Source organism: Engystomops pustulosus, chromosome 1 (assembly GCF_040894005.1).
Source record: "Engystomops pustulosus chromosome 1, aEngPut4.maternal, whole genome shotgun sequence".
Classification (NCBI taxonomy): domain Eukaryota; kingdom Metazoa; phylum Chordata; class Amphibia; order Anura; family Leptodactylidae; genus Engystomops; species Engystomops pustulosus.
The window spans coordinates 51,922,947-51,938,085 of record NC_092411.1 but is presented as its reverse complement, the minus strand read 5'-3'; the positions used below and the strand labels follow the sequence as shown (position 1 = coordinate 51,938,085).

The 15,139-nt window shown below is 40.6% G+C and overlaps 1 protein-coding gene across 5 annotated transcripts in view; it reads left to right on the top strand.

Moving 5' to 3' along the window:
- The window catches only part of FBXL17 (F-box and leucine rich repeat protein 17), a 469,629-nt gene that overhangs the window by 22,157 nt on the left and 432,333 nt on the right, over positions 1 to 15,139 (top strand). Inside the window, exon 5 of one of the 5 annotated variants that reach the window (XM_072140433.1) lies at positions 500 to 1,009. The exons of the other annotated variants lie outside the window; for them this stretch is intronic. Coding sequence (XP_071996534.1) covers positions 500 to 712 — 213 coding nt within the window. The 3' untranslated portion in view covers positions 713 to 1,009. Of the gene's footprint in view, positions 1 to 499; positions 1,010 to 15,139 lie in introns of those variants that run through there. 5 annotated transcript variants of the gene reach the window in all.

Sequence of the window (15,139 nt, the reverse complement as noted above, 5' to 3'; positions counted from 1 at the left end):
ATGAAGACCAAGAGTCACCTCTGCTGCAGAGGATAAGTTCATCCGAGTCACCAGACAGAAATTGCAGGTTAACAGCAGCTCAGATTAGAAACCAGGACATTGACACACAGAGTTCTAGCAGCAGCTCTACAACAACTGCTAAGAGGAGACTGTGTGCAGCAACCTTCATAGCTGCTTGGAAACCATTGCTAAGGGCAGGCAACTAGCGGAAGAGACTTGTTTGGGCTAAAGGACACAGGGAATGGACATTAGAGCAGTCGGAATCTGTGCTTTGGTCTGAAGAGTTCAAATTTAAGATCTTTGGTTCCAACCACCGTGTCTTTGTGCTATGCAGATAGGGTGAACGAATGATGATGTGGGGGTGCTTTGCTGTGGACACTGTTGGGGATTTATTAAAAATATAAGGTCTCCCAAACCAGCATGGTTACTGCAGCATCTTGCAGTGTCTGCTATTCTATCCGGTTTTCATTTAGTTGGACCATCATTTATTTTTCAACAGGACAAAGACCCCAAACACACCTCCAGGCTGTGTACGGGCTATTTGACCAAGAAGGATAGTGATGGGGTGCTATGCCAGATGACTTGGCCTCCACAGTCACCTGACCTGAACCCAATCATGATGGTTTGGAGTGAGCTGGATCGAAGAGTAAAGGCAAAAGGGCCAAGCATCATGGGAACTCATTTAATACTGTTGGAAGACCATTTCAGGTGACTACCTCTTGAAGCTCATCAAGAAAATGCCAAGAGTGTGCAAAGCTGTAATCAATGCAAAAGGCGGCAACCTTGAAGAACCTAGAATATAAGACATATTTTCAGTTGTTTCACACTTTTTTTGTTAAGTATATATTTCCACATGTGTTAATTCATAGTTTTGATGCCTTCAGTGTGAATCTGCAATTTATATAGTCCTGAAAATACAGAAAACTCTTTGAATGAGAAGGTGTGTCCAAACTTTTTGTCTGTACTGTGTGTGTATGTATATATAAATATAATATAAATCCACCATTCTCTTCCTGTTGTGTCGCCGGCTTGCTCTTTGTTCAGCACTTGTGTGTGTATTTTTGTAGTTGGGATTTACATAAGCATAATGTTCCTTTCATGGAATAATGATGTATTTGAATGCCAAACATGGTAATGTGTTCTTTGCTCCTGACTCATTAATGGAGTTAATTGTTTAATTTGTTCCATGAATTATTGTCATTAGGCCTCATGCACTTGAATGGATTATCCGCTGTGCAGAACGCATTTAGTTTTTGTGAATTTTCTTTAATGATTCTTGACATATTATTCATGTGTTCTTGATAGTGTTATCTAGTTTTGCTCTATAAGATATTACAGCCATAATCATAGCACCCTGAAATATTTTATGAACTATAATCATTCGCCTATAAGAATTGACATAAATCGTCTAAGACACAGCAAATTACCGCATATACTTGTGTATAAGCTGAGTTTTTCCGCACAAAAAATGTGCTGAAAAACCCAAACTCATACTTGAGTCAAAAAAAAAAATCAAGACTCGCCTATCCGGAACCCCCAGTAGGTCTTCTGTGCGATCCGTCCGGTAGCGGCGGCAGGTCTATGCAATGTCACATGACCTCACATCAGCCGCAGCCGCTGCGATGGTATTGTGTGACGGATCACACTGAAGACCCGTGGGCGTCGCCGAAAGGGTGAGTTTTTATTTTTTTAATCAACTTGCTGCACGATGAGACAAGGCCGACTGCATATTGGGGCAGGGACTGGCAGGCTTATATATACTGGGGCTGGCTGGCAGGCTATATACACTGGAGCAGGGGCTGGCTGGCAGGCTGTATACACTGGAGGCGGGGCTGGCTGGCTGGCAGGCTATATACACTGGAGCAGGGTCTGGCTGGCAGGCTATATACCCTGGAGCAGGGGTTGGCAGGCTATATACCCTGGAGCAGGGGCGGGCTGGCTGGGAGGCTATATACACTGGAGCAGGGGCTGGCTGGCTAGCAGGCTATATACACTGGAGCAGGGGCTGGCTGGCAGGCTATATACACTGCGGCAGGGGCTGGCTGGCTATATACACTGGGGCAGGGGCTGGCAGGCTATATACACTGGGGCAGGGGCTGGCTGGCTGGCTATATACACTGGGGCAGGGGCTGGCTGGATAAATACACTGGGGAGGGTGTGACCAATGCATTTCCCACCTTCGGCTTATACTCGAGTCAATGGGTTTTCCCAGTTTTTGGTGGTAAAATCAGGGGCCTCGGGTTGGCTTATACTCGAGTATATATGGTAATTGTAAATCTTTTGTAAGCCTGCTGAGTTATTGTATATTGTATATAAACTGCTGATCTCTGGTCACGTGACCTTCAGGGAGTGTGCCCTCCTGCACACAATGCCTTTGGTAGTATCTAGCTGTCAGTGTTACAAGGCAAGGGGCAGCTGTGGCAAGGGACTTATATCATCAGCCTTGGTCACGGATACCCCCAAATACAGTGCACTATATAATGGGGAACATTTACTTGCCGTCCCGTTGACGCCGCCCATCCGGGATGTCCGGCGAGAATTCGGGTCTGCTGCGATTCACTAATTTCCTGCATGAGTCGCTTCCCCTGCTGAGGTCCGCCGGAGTTCACTTTCTTTTTCCCGATGTATGTGAGTGCTGATCTTGTGACACAATTTGTTGTTTTTTCTTTTTTTAAATAAATTTTTATTGAATTTTCAAACAATACAATCATAAACGAGTGTTGGTAGTTATTTTACAAATAACATGCATGTATCAGTTGTTGTATTTATAGCCTTTCACTAGATGGATATCTGCTTACATTCTACCGGCCTAACAGGCCGGTTATCTATTGCGAAATTGGAGGAGAATCCTCTAATATAATTATATACATGGTAATATTCTTCCTCTACAGATCATATAGACTTAACCAACAACACTAACATACAGTATACAACAGAAACAACATTTACCATAACAGACAAATGTAATGGGCACATGAATGGTACCTGATTTGCTTTTTTCTCACTTGCTATTAATCATTACAACATAAATTAGTAATGATGGAGATAATACTGACAGGGTGAGCAGCTTCCTTCTTTTATACTGTTAAGCCAGGAGTCTCAGGAGATAGCGAGGGAAATGGCTTAACCCAGGGGCTCCACATATCCCAAAATTTCTGAGATATCCCAATTTTATAAGCTATTAATCTTTCATAGGTACAATGTTCTGCCATCAAATCTTTCAACTCATGAATTAACGGAGGGTATTGGCACTTCCACATCCTAGCGATTTAAAAGTTTGGCGGCCATTAATATGTGGCCAACTAGTCTACGTCTATTAGGTGGTATATTCGTGATTCCTACCCCAACCATGGCTAGTGCTTGATCTAGCATTATAATTTTTGAGGAAAGATCAAATACCCCATTCCAATAGGAGGTAAGTTTCGGGCATCCCCAGACAATTTGGTTTTTAAGTTCCGCGGTTTATCCGAATCAGTCGGGTTGTCCGATGTCCACGCCCCCAACTTGTGTCACATGCAAGCCGGCGCTGATGTGCCACAATCCGATCGCGTGCGCCACAAACCCGGGGCAATTCAGGGCAAATCAGAAAAAAATTGCGAAACCTGACGAAAATGCGGTGTTCGGACCATTAGTAAATGTGTCCCAATGTGTTCCTTGCAAAGTGGAGCCTCAGTATAATGCCATATTTTTCGGACGCACACTTATTAGCAAAAAAAAAAAAACTTCACACAAACTCTGCTAGCCGTGTTCCGAGTGTGACACACAGGACCTGGAGTGATGTCAGAAGCATGTGACTGATCACATGCTTCCTACATTACTCAAGGCTCTCATGCTGCCAGGGATGGAGCAGAGAGGAAGCTGATATAAGAAGGGCTGATATAGAGCAAGAAGAAGTGGTGTGTGTCCTTTCTTTGTATAGCAGTGCCCAGTGTGTGTGTGTTCCTGTTTAATTTTAAAAAATTTATAATTTCCAAAAAAGACAAAATTATGTATGTTTGTATATAGAGACCCAGTGGTGACACAGTCCATGAATAAAAATACCAAGACTGCTCTTGACAGTGTTTCGGGTGTAGCTCACTAAAGCTCCATCCAAATCTTTAGAACAAAGGATCCAGGTACTTCTGGCTGTGAATAAAATAAAAAATAGGTATAGTATTAATGTTGTATCCATGCTGCGCTACCGCTAGAGCCTGCCTCTGTGGCTTATATTAGGCTCTAGTGGTTGCTTGGTTCTTGTGAGGCCACCACTGAGCCTCTGTATATCAACAGAGGCCGTTGGTGACGGGAAATCAGGTCTTTATTATATTTACTTCTCCGGGCCAATGGTATAAAAAAAAAGATCCCAGGCAAGCCCTTTTAAGGCTTATGTTTACATCTGCCCCTAATATTCAGAAAGATGGATATAATTTGTGCTCTTCCTTTGGTCTTCCACTTTGCTGATAAGTCTGGCAAGTGTTTTTTTTTCTTGATAGAATCTGCAACGTAGATGCTTAAAAGGAACTAGTTAGTGCGATATGGAAAAATAAAAATACACCACAGTGTGCAGTGAAGAGGAAAATTTGGAACCCCAAATCACAAGTCCATATGGACGTGGTCCCAAATTGACCTGACAGGTCCTCTTTAATGGATCCTCCAATGAGAATGTAAACTTCTCCTAAAGACAGAATTTTATAGGAACTTATTAGGATAATATTTAGTTCTTGCCTAAACAAATATTTTTGACCCAATAATTAAAAAAATTCCTTGAAGGTGTACAAAGGCTTCTAAAGTATTCTTTAAATGGGTTTTCTGTGCAAAAACCCTAACTCTGCTTATATAAAAACAAAGTGTACTCGCCTTCTGACACCCCCTGGCAGGTTCTCTTTTATCCAACAATGCATCAGCTGATGTCCCCGCGCTGTCCGTTGCAGGCATCATGACGTCAGCTGCACACTGACGTTCTAATGCTTGTGTCAGCATTGGCACACACTATGATGTCATCTAGTAGGAAAAAAACTAAATGTGTACTAACTTTCCCACGCTGACTTCCGGGGGGCGTGGGAAAGTTAGTACACATTTAGTTTTTTTCCTACAGGCTTTATCTTGGGGGCAGTGGCTGCAGGTTATATTCTGGGGGGGGGGGGGGCAGGGGCTGCAGGCTATATCCTGGGGGGGGAAGGCAGGGGCTGCAGACTATATTCTGGGGGGGAAGGCAGGGGCTGCAGGCTATATTCTGGGGGGGAAGGCAGGGGCTGCAGGCTATATTCTGGGGGGGGGGGCAGGGGCCGGAGGCTATATTGTGAGGGGGGGAGGCAGGGGCTGCAGGCTATATTCTGGGGGGGGGAGGCAGGGGCTGCAGGCTATATTCTGGGGGGGGGAGGCAGGGGCTGCAGGCTATATTCTGGGGGGGGGGCAGGGGCTGCAGGCTATATTCTGGGGGGGGGAGGCAGGGGCTGCAGGCTATATTCTGGGGGGGGAAGGCAGGGGCTGCAGACTATATTCTGGGGGGGAAGGCAGGGGCTGCAGACTATATTCTGGGGGGGGGGGCAGGGGCTGCAGGCTATATTCTGGGGGGGAGGGCAGGGGCCGGAGGCTATATTCTGGGGGGGGGGGCAGGGGCTGCAGGCTATATACTGGGGGCGGGGGCAAGGGCTATCAACTGGGTGCTAGAGGCCATATACTGGGGGGGGGGGGCAAGGGCTGGCAGGCTATATACTATAGGGGCTGTGATGTGCATTTCCCACCCTCGGCACAGGGTGGGAAGTTTTTTTTTTTTTGTGATTAGGGATCTCTGCTTGTACTCGAGTTGATACGGTAATAGCTTTTCCTAAAACAGCCAGTAACATGAGTTAGACTTGGATCCAACACCTAACACCACACCTTCCAGACAGTGTAATGGTCAGATCAGCTCCCATACTTCTCAAGGTAGAACTAAACTGCAGTGACTTGGTTCAGCCACTTCAGAGAATGATGCTGTACCCCATGCTCTGAGAAAAGCTGATCTGTGTGGGTGCTGGGTGTTGAATTGTGACTATTTCCACCCTTATGCCACCTCCAAATGAAGTGGGCATTGGGTATAGGAGCCCGTTCCTGCTGCAGGGCCCTGTGCAGGATTGGACAATTTATCTATCATCTATATCTATAGCTATTTATCTCTATATAAGCCTATCTCTGTGTGACTCTATATGTATGTATGACTATGTATATTTATATTCTATTTGATTTATAATCTAAATCTCTTAGGTATTCAGTGTCTGTTGCTTTAGCCCTTGTCCTGTCGCCTTTCATAACCACCCGGAGGGATGCATCAGTGTCCTGTAAATAATGATCAGCGGCTATTACAAGAACACTTTTCGGCATGCCAATGGTTGCAGTGATTTATGTTTCTCAGTAGAAGTGACCCCTTCTCAGCCAGGCCATGCATTACAGATCGCCTGGCACCAGCCATGGTAATTACTGTACTTTTAGACTTTTAAGAATCCGGTTAGTTCTGAAAAATGTTTTTCTTTTGTAATCAGCTTATGGTAATGATATTTTTTTTCTCAGCGTAACAATTGCCTTTTTATAAAAGAAGACCTGGAAAGCCAATGTATTGCACAGTGTAGAGTCAGGGCGAGCTTTCTCTCCCAAGCTTTTATACTGACTACCTTGCCAGTAGGGGGATTGAATGTTTTATGGAAAGCTTTGCTAAGCCTCTATAGATGATACATTTAGGACATTCTTTCCAGATTAGCACAAGGCAACTTACAAAAGATAGGCAGAGGTGTCATTCTGTTTTCAGTAGGTGCAGGTCAATGTTTTCTCGAGGATAATAGAAGAAAAATCTAAATCTTTTTTTTTTTTTTTTTTAAATGATAAAATGTCGACATTGTAGTCTTTGTGAGCTCTTTTTTTTTAATGTCTCGCTCTGCTGTAGCTTAAGCTTTTTATTATTAGTGGCTTATCTTCAGATGTTGGATCTCAGGTTTTATTTTTTTTAAACTTAATATTCTTATGGGTTTTGCATTTCATTTCAAACAGAAGTAAAAAAAAAAAAAAAAAAGCCATAACCTCAACCCCCCCCCTATGAAGGCAGAACATAGTGGATTCATTCTGTCCTCGTTGTTGAAGGATCTGTAGTTTAGCCGTCATAAAAACTAAAGGTTAAATGTCCCTTTCCTATTGGGAGATTTGGTGATGTCACCACCATCTAGACATTTTGGGAGCCCTGCTGGGAGCTTAGTGTCACCACAGGGGACGTGCTGCCTCTTCAGTGGTGTGCCATCCCAAACTCTGCAGGTTTTGGACAGAAATAAGGGAAATTAGAGGATTTTTTTTGTAAGTGATATTTTATATTCTATTTTTCTGATGCTTTTCGATGTAGTAATTTTCATAACGGTGAAGATTTCTCTGCCTCTTCTGAGACTTATATGTTGTGTATATGGGTGCCATCACTTTAGCTTGATTTCCTATTGTCTACTGTAGATTCTCACATGAGATCTCGTCATTGTGGGTTCTGTAATTGTCTGTCCTTTTTGGTTTTGTCATTTTTAAAAAAGGTCTAGGGTTTTTCTTCCATCTAAAACTTAATGAATTGATTATGTTCAAGGCACACAATAGAGACAATAAAAATATGTTGTTTTCTAGCTTGGCCTTTTACCTCACCTTATTTAAAAGGGTCAATATAGCAGTAAATCACAAGGCCATTTGCACACTTTCTATAGTCCAGGATCATGATTGTCATGGAAACATTGAGCAGAAGACCTTCCAATTGTTTCATTCGAGGCAATGCTAGAAGGAAAAATGCCCTGTTTATTACCATGCTGATATACATACACGTATTGCAAAAGGTTTGAGTCTAGAATATTCGGTTATGTCTTTAGCGATCATACTCCTTATATTTTGGAGTATTACTGTACAAAGACTCGTGGCTTCCGAATCTATTTGTATGGACCCAAGGACTCAAAATTCTGTACTTGCAGAACATGGTTATATAATTTAGAATTTTAACAAAGTAATGTGACAGAAGTTATGTTATCCAATAATCTAAAACTAAAATAGAATTTACAGGCGGACCCGGTTATGTACAAAGTAGGTTCTTTAGGTTTGTTTTTAAGTTGAATTTGTATGCAACTAGGAACAGGTGTATTTTATAATTGTAGCTCCAGACAAAATTATTTTCTGTCCCCGTCATGGGAACAAGAACTATCAATAAAGCTTCATACAGACACAGATGATCATCCAGAGAGCTTCACCAGTGCACAGAGGGGTCTGTATGTAACTAGGGGTTGTCTATTAGTTGGATGTTCTTAAGTCAGGACCGTTTGTATCCCTATTCAGATTTAGGTGCATATTTTTGAAACCGTTTAAACCTCGGTTCTCTACGGATACGTCTCTCAGCTGAGCACTACAGTGTTTTACCAATTTTGGAGTCATTGCTTGCTGCTTTTTATTTGTTAGTTATCTGTGTTTATTTTCTCCACGGTATGTGCTTCTTTTTTTGAGTATGTATTTTATTAGCACCACTGCATTTTTTTTAACTCTTTAATGCCTCTTTTTATTACCTCCTCCTTACAAGTTGATGCATCCTTCTACAAAACAAGTTGCAAAAGCTTGTAAGAGGCAACCCCTAAACCAGCCTAAAACCCCCTAGACTTTCTAGTGATGTCATGCTATATATTAACATACTGTAATAAATGTAGGGCTCTGAATAAAGATTTGGTTCTTCTTGGAGAAAATTGGAGAAAATAGCTAATTGGAGGAAAGTTAATAATTGTGCATAGATTTTAGCCCAGGAAGACTTGGCTAGACAGTCTGGACTTGCTCCAATTTCATTCACTTCAATTTGGAAGTTTACTTTGCGTCAAATGTTTGAATATTGTTGCAAGTTAAAGAGTTACGCCCCTGAACACAAGTTTAATGTGGAGCTCACCCTGATCAAGAGAACTTGCATACCTTGTGCCGTATCTTTATGTTCTGCTGTAATACTCTGTGCTACCTTTTGCTTCCCCACGGAAATGAAATAAGTTAAAGGGGTTTTCCCCTTTCAGCAAATATTTGATATGGTTTGTGTAAGGAAAAGTTATACAATTTTCCAATATACTTTCTGTATCAATTTCTCACGATTTTCTAGATCTCTGCTTGCTGTCCTGCTATAAATGCTTCCAATCTGTCCATGTGATGGAGGTGCAGGTGCACGAGCCGTTACTATCACAGGGCTCCTATAACTCTGTGATAATAACATGCAAGTCCATCACATCACATGGACAGATTTCTATTCACTGGCAGTAACATCAAGCAGAGATCTATAAAACTGTGAGGAATTGATAAAGAAAGTATATTGGAAAACTTTTACTTACACAAACAGTATCAAATATTTGCTGAAAGTAGACAACTCCTTTAATCTCCAATTTAAATCCTATGCTGTGTGTCAGGGATTAAGTTGTTTTCATAGGCTAATCCGTTTTTTTAAGTCTTTTAACACTTTTGTCAGAGGTTGTCTTAAATTAAGGCAAACCTGTGACACGTTTACCATAATTTCCCCTTTTGTTTTTAGGATCACACCTGGCATCAAAATGAGAACAAAGAGTTTTGCTGCCGGAATACTTTGGCATCTTCCCATTTATATTCCTTTTTTTTCCCTTCACCATTTCCACCCATGTTGTAATTTTGTGTAGCATTATTAAGGGTTCATTTGTATTTTTAATTTTTTTTTTTTTTTGGTTTTATTTTTTTTACTGATCCATTGATTAGTATTGGTCTGTTAACATTTCTATTTTGTTACACAGATATGCGGACCTTGCACTATTTTTTTTTTCCTTCCACACATGCGGACCTCCATAGAAGTCAGTGGATCTAAAAAACAAAACAAAAAACACACAGATGACATCTGTCTGTGGTCTGGTTTTTCTCAAATGTTTTTAGGCAACCAGCTGAGCAAGACCGGAAACCCATCCATTTCATGTTGCAGACACGCAACAGGAACAACTGTCTGGATGCGTCCTTAGGCCATTGCTTATAACAATTTTCGTGTAGAAAATCTAAACTCTAAATTAGGCAAAAAACTTACTACTGTTCCACGACGTATGTTGTGCCTTAGCTTATAACTTGACGTAGTTGGACATTTTATTATATACCCTATCACTGTAATCAATCTTTATTGATTATTTGTTGCATATTCCAGTGTTATATGCTTCCTGTTCACAGTTTGATTCATGTTCCCTGTGATTTCCCCTGTGCATAACCAAATATTGTACAATTTGAAGTTTTGAGTCCTCCTGGGTCTCCCCATGTGTGATATTTTCGTTTTAGAGCCCTATCTTGAGTCCATTTTCACCTACTTCAGGTTGAGATGTCTGGCCACGAGTTGCTCTAGCTCCCCGCTGTGAACCATTTATTTCCATGTGCATGAATTAACACACGCCTGTGCATAATACTGCGGCAAGACACAAAGAGAAAATGAGAAAAAGCAGTCGGATAGTCACCGCTTAGACACCTTTACTGTAATGGAAACCTCTTTTTAAAAGAAATTTAGAAATGTGTTAACATAATTTCACCGCTTCCAGCTAATGACACATTTACCTGCCAAATACTAAGTGACAGTTCTGGGATGTGAAGACATTGCAGACATAAAGACATGTAATAAAAGCAATAATAGTATGCACCTTTTGCCTAGGAGGACCATTTTCGGTGTGCCGGGCAGTGTTTTCCAAGCAGAGCTGTACTTAATATTTGCCTTTTATGCCTTAATTGTGTTGTTTAATGGGAAATAATGCACTTTGTCCTATTTAAGTGTCTGTCATGTGCTTGTAGTTACAGGCTCTATAAGTAATTGTATTTGGCTTCAGTCTGAGACCTTTAATACCTACGTAAAAACTAAATGAAATCAAGGATCATCAGAAGAGCCATTCTGTTTAACATTTGGCAATAATACAAGTAAAACGTGGGATTTGGTGGAGGCGGGGGTAGGGGGTTACTTATTGACAGGCAGTAACATTGTGTGCTAGTTGTAATATATATCACATGTAACTCCAATTTAAATGATGATAAATTTTAACATCTCCCTTGGAGGGATTGGTGTGTCTGGTTTTAATTTATATGTTACCTTCTTTTCCCTCTCATGGAGTCTACAATCTATTTTCGAGTTACTCTTCTCGATTGACCTGGCCTTGAAATAAAGACAGTCACACACGCTTGCTCCAGTCATGGCTTTGTTCTGAGAATAAGGTATTGATTTAGGTGTATATTCATGTTAGAATTGTGGTTGGAGAGCACAGAAAGGAGCATATGGGATATATATCTGGAATTATGGCTTCTAGAATGGCTCCACAGCTGTACAACTCTTGGAATTCTCCCAATTGAATCATTGTAACATGGCGAGAGTGCCTGTGCTTTATCTGCCTTGATCTGTGTTTGTATAGCTCCCCCCCCCTCGCTGAAAAGTGAAACATTTCATCCTGTCAACAAGCAACAAATGAGGTCCAAATCTGTCGCTTGAGGTGTTCTCTAATGACTTCACATTCTGTTTTCGATTCCTGTCTGACTGAAGAGAGAGACTATTCTTTGTGGTCTTTCATCTCATATCCTGATAGCGATCCAGCTCGTAGACGGGGGTCTTTGGTCGTAACCCTGTAAAATACCATGTTAAATATTTAATGTGAAAAAAAAACAATAAAACACTTATGCTATGTGGAAGAAAGCTATAGGCAGCTTGGATATAAGCAGGATTATTCACACACATACATATACATGTACATTACAAGCAATTATAGTTATTAAATGACTCCTGAGGTTGTTGAATTTTCATTTTTTAAAATAATTTCTTGATAAATTGAATTATTCAGTTTCTTTTTTCTTTTTTGTTGGGTTAAGTCCATGGGCACAATTCACAGTACTGTTGGTAGAAAAGACTAGTACAAACGTCACATGGTGATAGTAGTTGTGCTACAATAATATGGCATCACCAACTCAAAGTTTCTGGGCTGCGAGTTATCCGTTTCTATCCTTACAATTTCAACTTGCTTTGGCTATGAAGATACTGGTGGCTGTGGCTGTACAGGCTACAAAGCAGTGGCTATTTATTACCTTGGTGAAACGGCAATAGCACCAGTGGTTTCTTCTGATTCTGCAGTTTTCCAGCGTTGAGCGCATGGACAAATCAATTTCAATGGACTCGTACACTGCATTGGCTTTATTGCGGTCATCCACCAATAATACACTATTAACTACAGTTTTTTGGTTTGCAACCTATGATATTCCCATGTTCATGTGCATAAGTTGGGTGATGAAGACTTGGTAAGTTCTAAAGATGAAGATGAAGAATATTGCTCGAAGCACAACGGTGTGTGAATCATGGACCGACCACATTTTATGGCCCAACCACAGTGCCCAGGAAAGGACTGAGCTTAGTAGTAAATTGGGCAGAGCCAAACACTTAAAGGGAATGCCTTGCATCATATACCACTATTTACCATGGATTCCAGTCCTCTACAATGTACTTGTAGATCGAAATCCAGCTAATGCATAGTCCATGATTAACTGCCTGACCATCATTGTGTGTCTACTGCCCAAATGTGATATACCTACTGGATGGAGAATAAACACAATTCATACATTTCATATTGGGAAGGCGCTCATATAGTTGTAAAGACAGGCCCTCCGCAGACATCTCTCTGACTAATGACATAGTAAGGAAACTATACAAATTTGAAGCATGTTATTGTGCATTAAAGTGCTGCGAAGGGGTTCCACTTGGCTTAGTTTATGATTTCTAGTATTTATATTTCCTCCTGCACATTATCCAATTATCTATACTGCATTCCCTGATGAAAACCTTAAAGTGGAAGTTAGTAGGAGATTTATTACCCACCAATCAGAGCCAGTTTGGAGAAAATGGCCCTTAAACAACCCTCCTTTAGCTTCCTTATCATAACTATCGACGGCAAAGTATTGTGCACTCTGAGTCAGAAAATTGTATTGATTGCTCTTTTTTTGTGCTCATTGTACTTTCTCTTACAAGCCTACTTTGTCTTCCTTATACAGTTTTGACCTTGGTTTCATTCCTACTTGGCTGAGTTCTTTCTAACACACGTCTTATTGATATTATCAATCAATCATTTTGTGAATATTATATTGTATTAGTCAAAATCATGGCTATGAATTGATTGGAAAACTCTGCAGTCATAAAAGCTAATGATCCCATTTTGTCTTAATTATGTTTTGCTGACATTTCTGAAGTTGGAGTTCAAAGCGAAGGCATTGTAGCGGGCGCCCTAATTTTTCATTGCCTCTTGACTCCTTACTTATTGGATTGTTGTTTGGTTAATATTTACATAGTGTAAAATATACGCACGGCGTGTTTGCTTTGGTGTGCGAGCGCTGTCAGGATTTGCGTGTGGGTGTTCGCGGCTACTTATGAAGCCATTTATCAGCAGAAAAATATTAAAGAAACTGTTGGCAGTCATTATTATTGAAAGTGCTTTGTCATTACATCACAAATGACATCATCAATTTAGTTTAATGACTTCACCCACCACTGTGGCTTGTCATTTTTTATCAAAAAATAAAGCTTAAGAAGCGGAGTTATTGATATTGTTCACAGAAGCAGAATAGTGTGGTTCAGTGAACTCCAATTTCTCTGTGGCTTGCTACTTATCTTCAGGCTGTCATTTACTAAAGCCCTTTTTAGAAGTGTTGTTGATAACTTTCACTTTGAAGAGAAGAACTTGGGTGTGGTATGAGTGGTTAATAATAGTGGTTAGTAAGAATGGACATACAGTGTGGACATTAGAAAGGGATTCACAGTATAATAAAACACATACGCATAGAGGTTAAATAAGCTCATCCATAGAGAGAGGCTATTTTCCTCTAAGCTTGTGATTTGACCATTAAAAAAGCTTAAAGTGTAACTGTAACTAGTTATGATTTTAACAAATTCTCATATGTGATTTAAAATTTTTTAAAACAGATCAATGCCCATATAGTGCTGCTCGCTTTCCCCCCCCCAAAGGTATGCCGTTTTCTGTTCTTTAAGTGTTCACCAAAACTTTTTCTCAAAGTAATTTAGCATTTAATGGTTAATGGTTTCCATGGCTTACCAGAACAGGCAAAGGAAGGAGCTACTTCAGCACTGATATAATCTGAGGGGTACAGCAAAGAAACTCCTGGACATGGGAAACAAAGATAATAGGCAAAGGTGTTCCACATCCCAATAGCTATTGATTTGTGGAAAAAAGTGTTAGTTTTTATTTAAAGGGGTTTTCCGGGAATATGAACGTCTGATACAAAAACCTATAATGATATAAATAAAAGAATGTAACAAAACTCAATGTCATTAGTCACAAAATATAGCCTAGTTTGATTTTTTTGATTCACAAAATTTGATTGCGTCTGTAAAATATGCAGTTATCACCAAGATGGCCGCCACTGGAAACTATAAGTCCCATGATCCTTTAGTTCTCAGTAACTCCTCCTACCTCTTATGCTCTGCTCCCAGTGATGATATAACAGGTTTTCTTGCTCTGTTATCATAGTAATGATGTGTAACTGCCATCACCACAACACCGGCCATACTGGATGCACCGCAACCAACCGACTACAGCCAGGACATGTGACCAGCGGCCATCTTCTGTCCTGTGTCTGCTCTGCATGGAGGAAATTAACTGACTGATTAAATGGCCAGTAGCATTTTAATTCTTCATTACAGTCTATGTCAGCAGCAGCTAAATTTTAAATAACAACTACTTACATATAAGTTTATATTTTAAGGACCCTTTTGTATATGAATTATGCTGATTCCTGGAATACCCCTCTAAATTAAATCTACCATAAAAATCCAGGATGATAAACCAGGAGCACTTTTGTATAGATCCAGGCACGGTGACTATGGTAATCTTCTTATATATATTTATACATGGCCCCATTCCTTCTAAAATCCACTCTTTAAATTAAATGTACCAGAAGGGCTCTGGTTTTTTTGTATTTTCCCCAGAGCTCTTGTATGCTTTAGCTTCACGGGCTGTTACTTAGTGCAGGAGGGAATTTGTCATGCATTTGTTAAGCACCCCAAAGCAACAGTACTGTACTGTCTAGTAGATAGATGAGTACATAGAGCAGCCATAATTCTTTAGCCGTGCTCAATAGTGCCTATTGGGGCTACAGTGCATTTTGCAGAACATCAGAT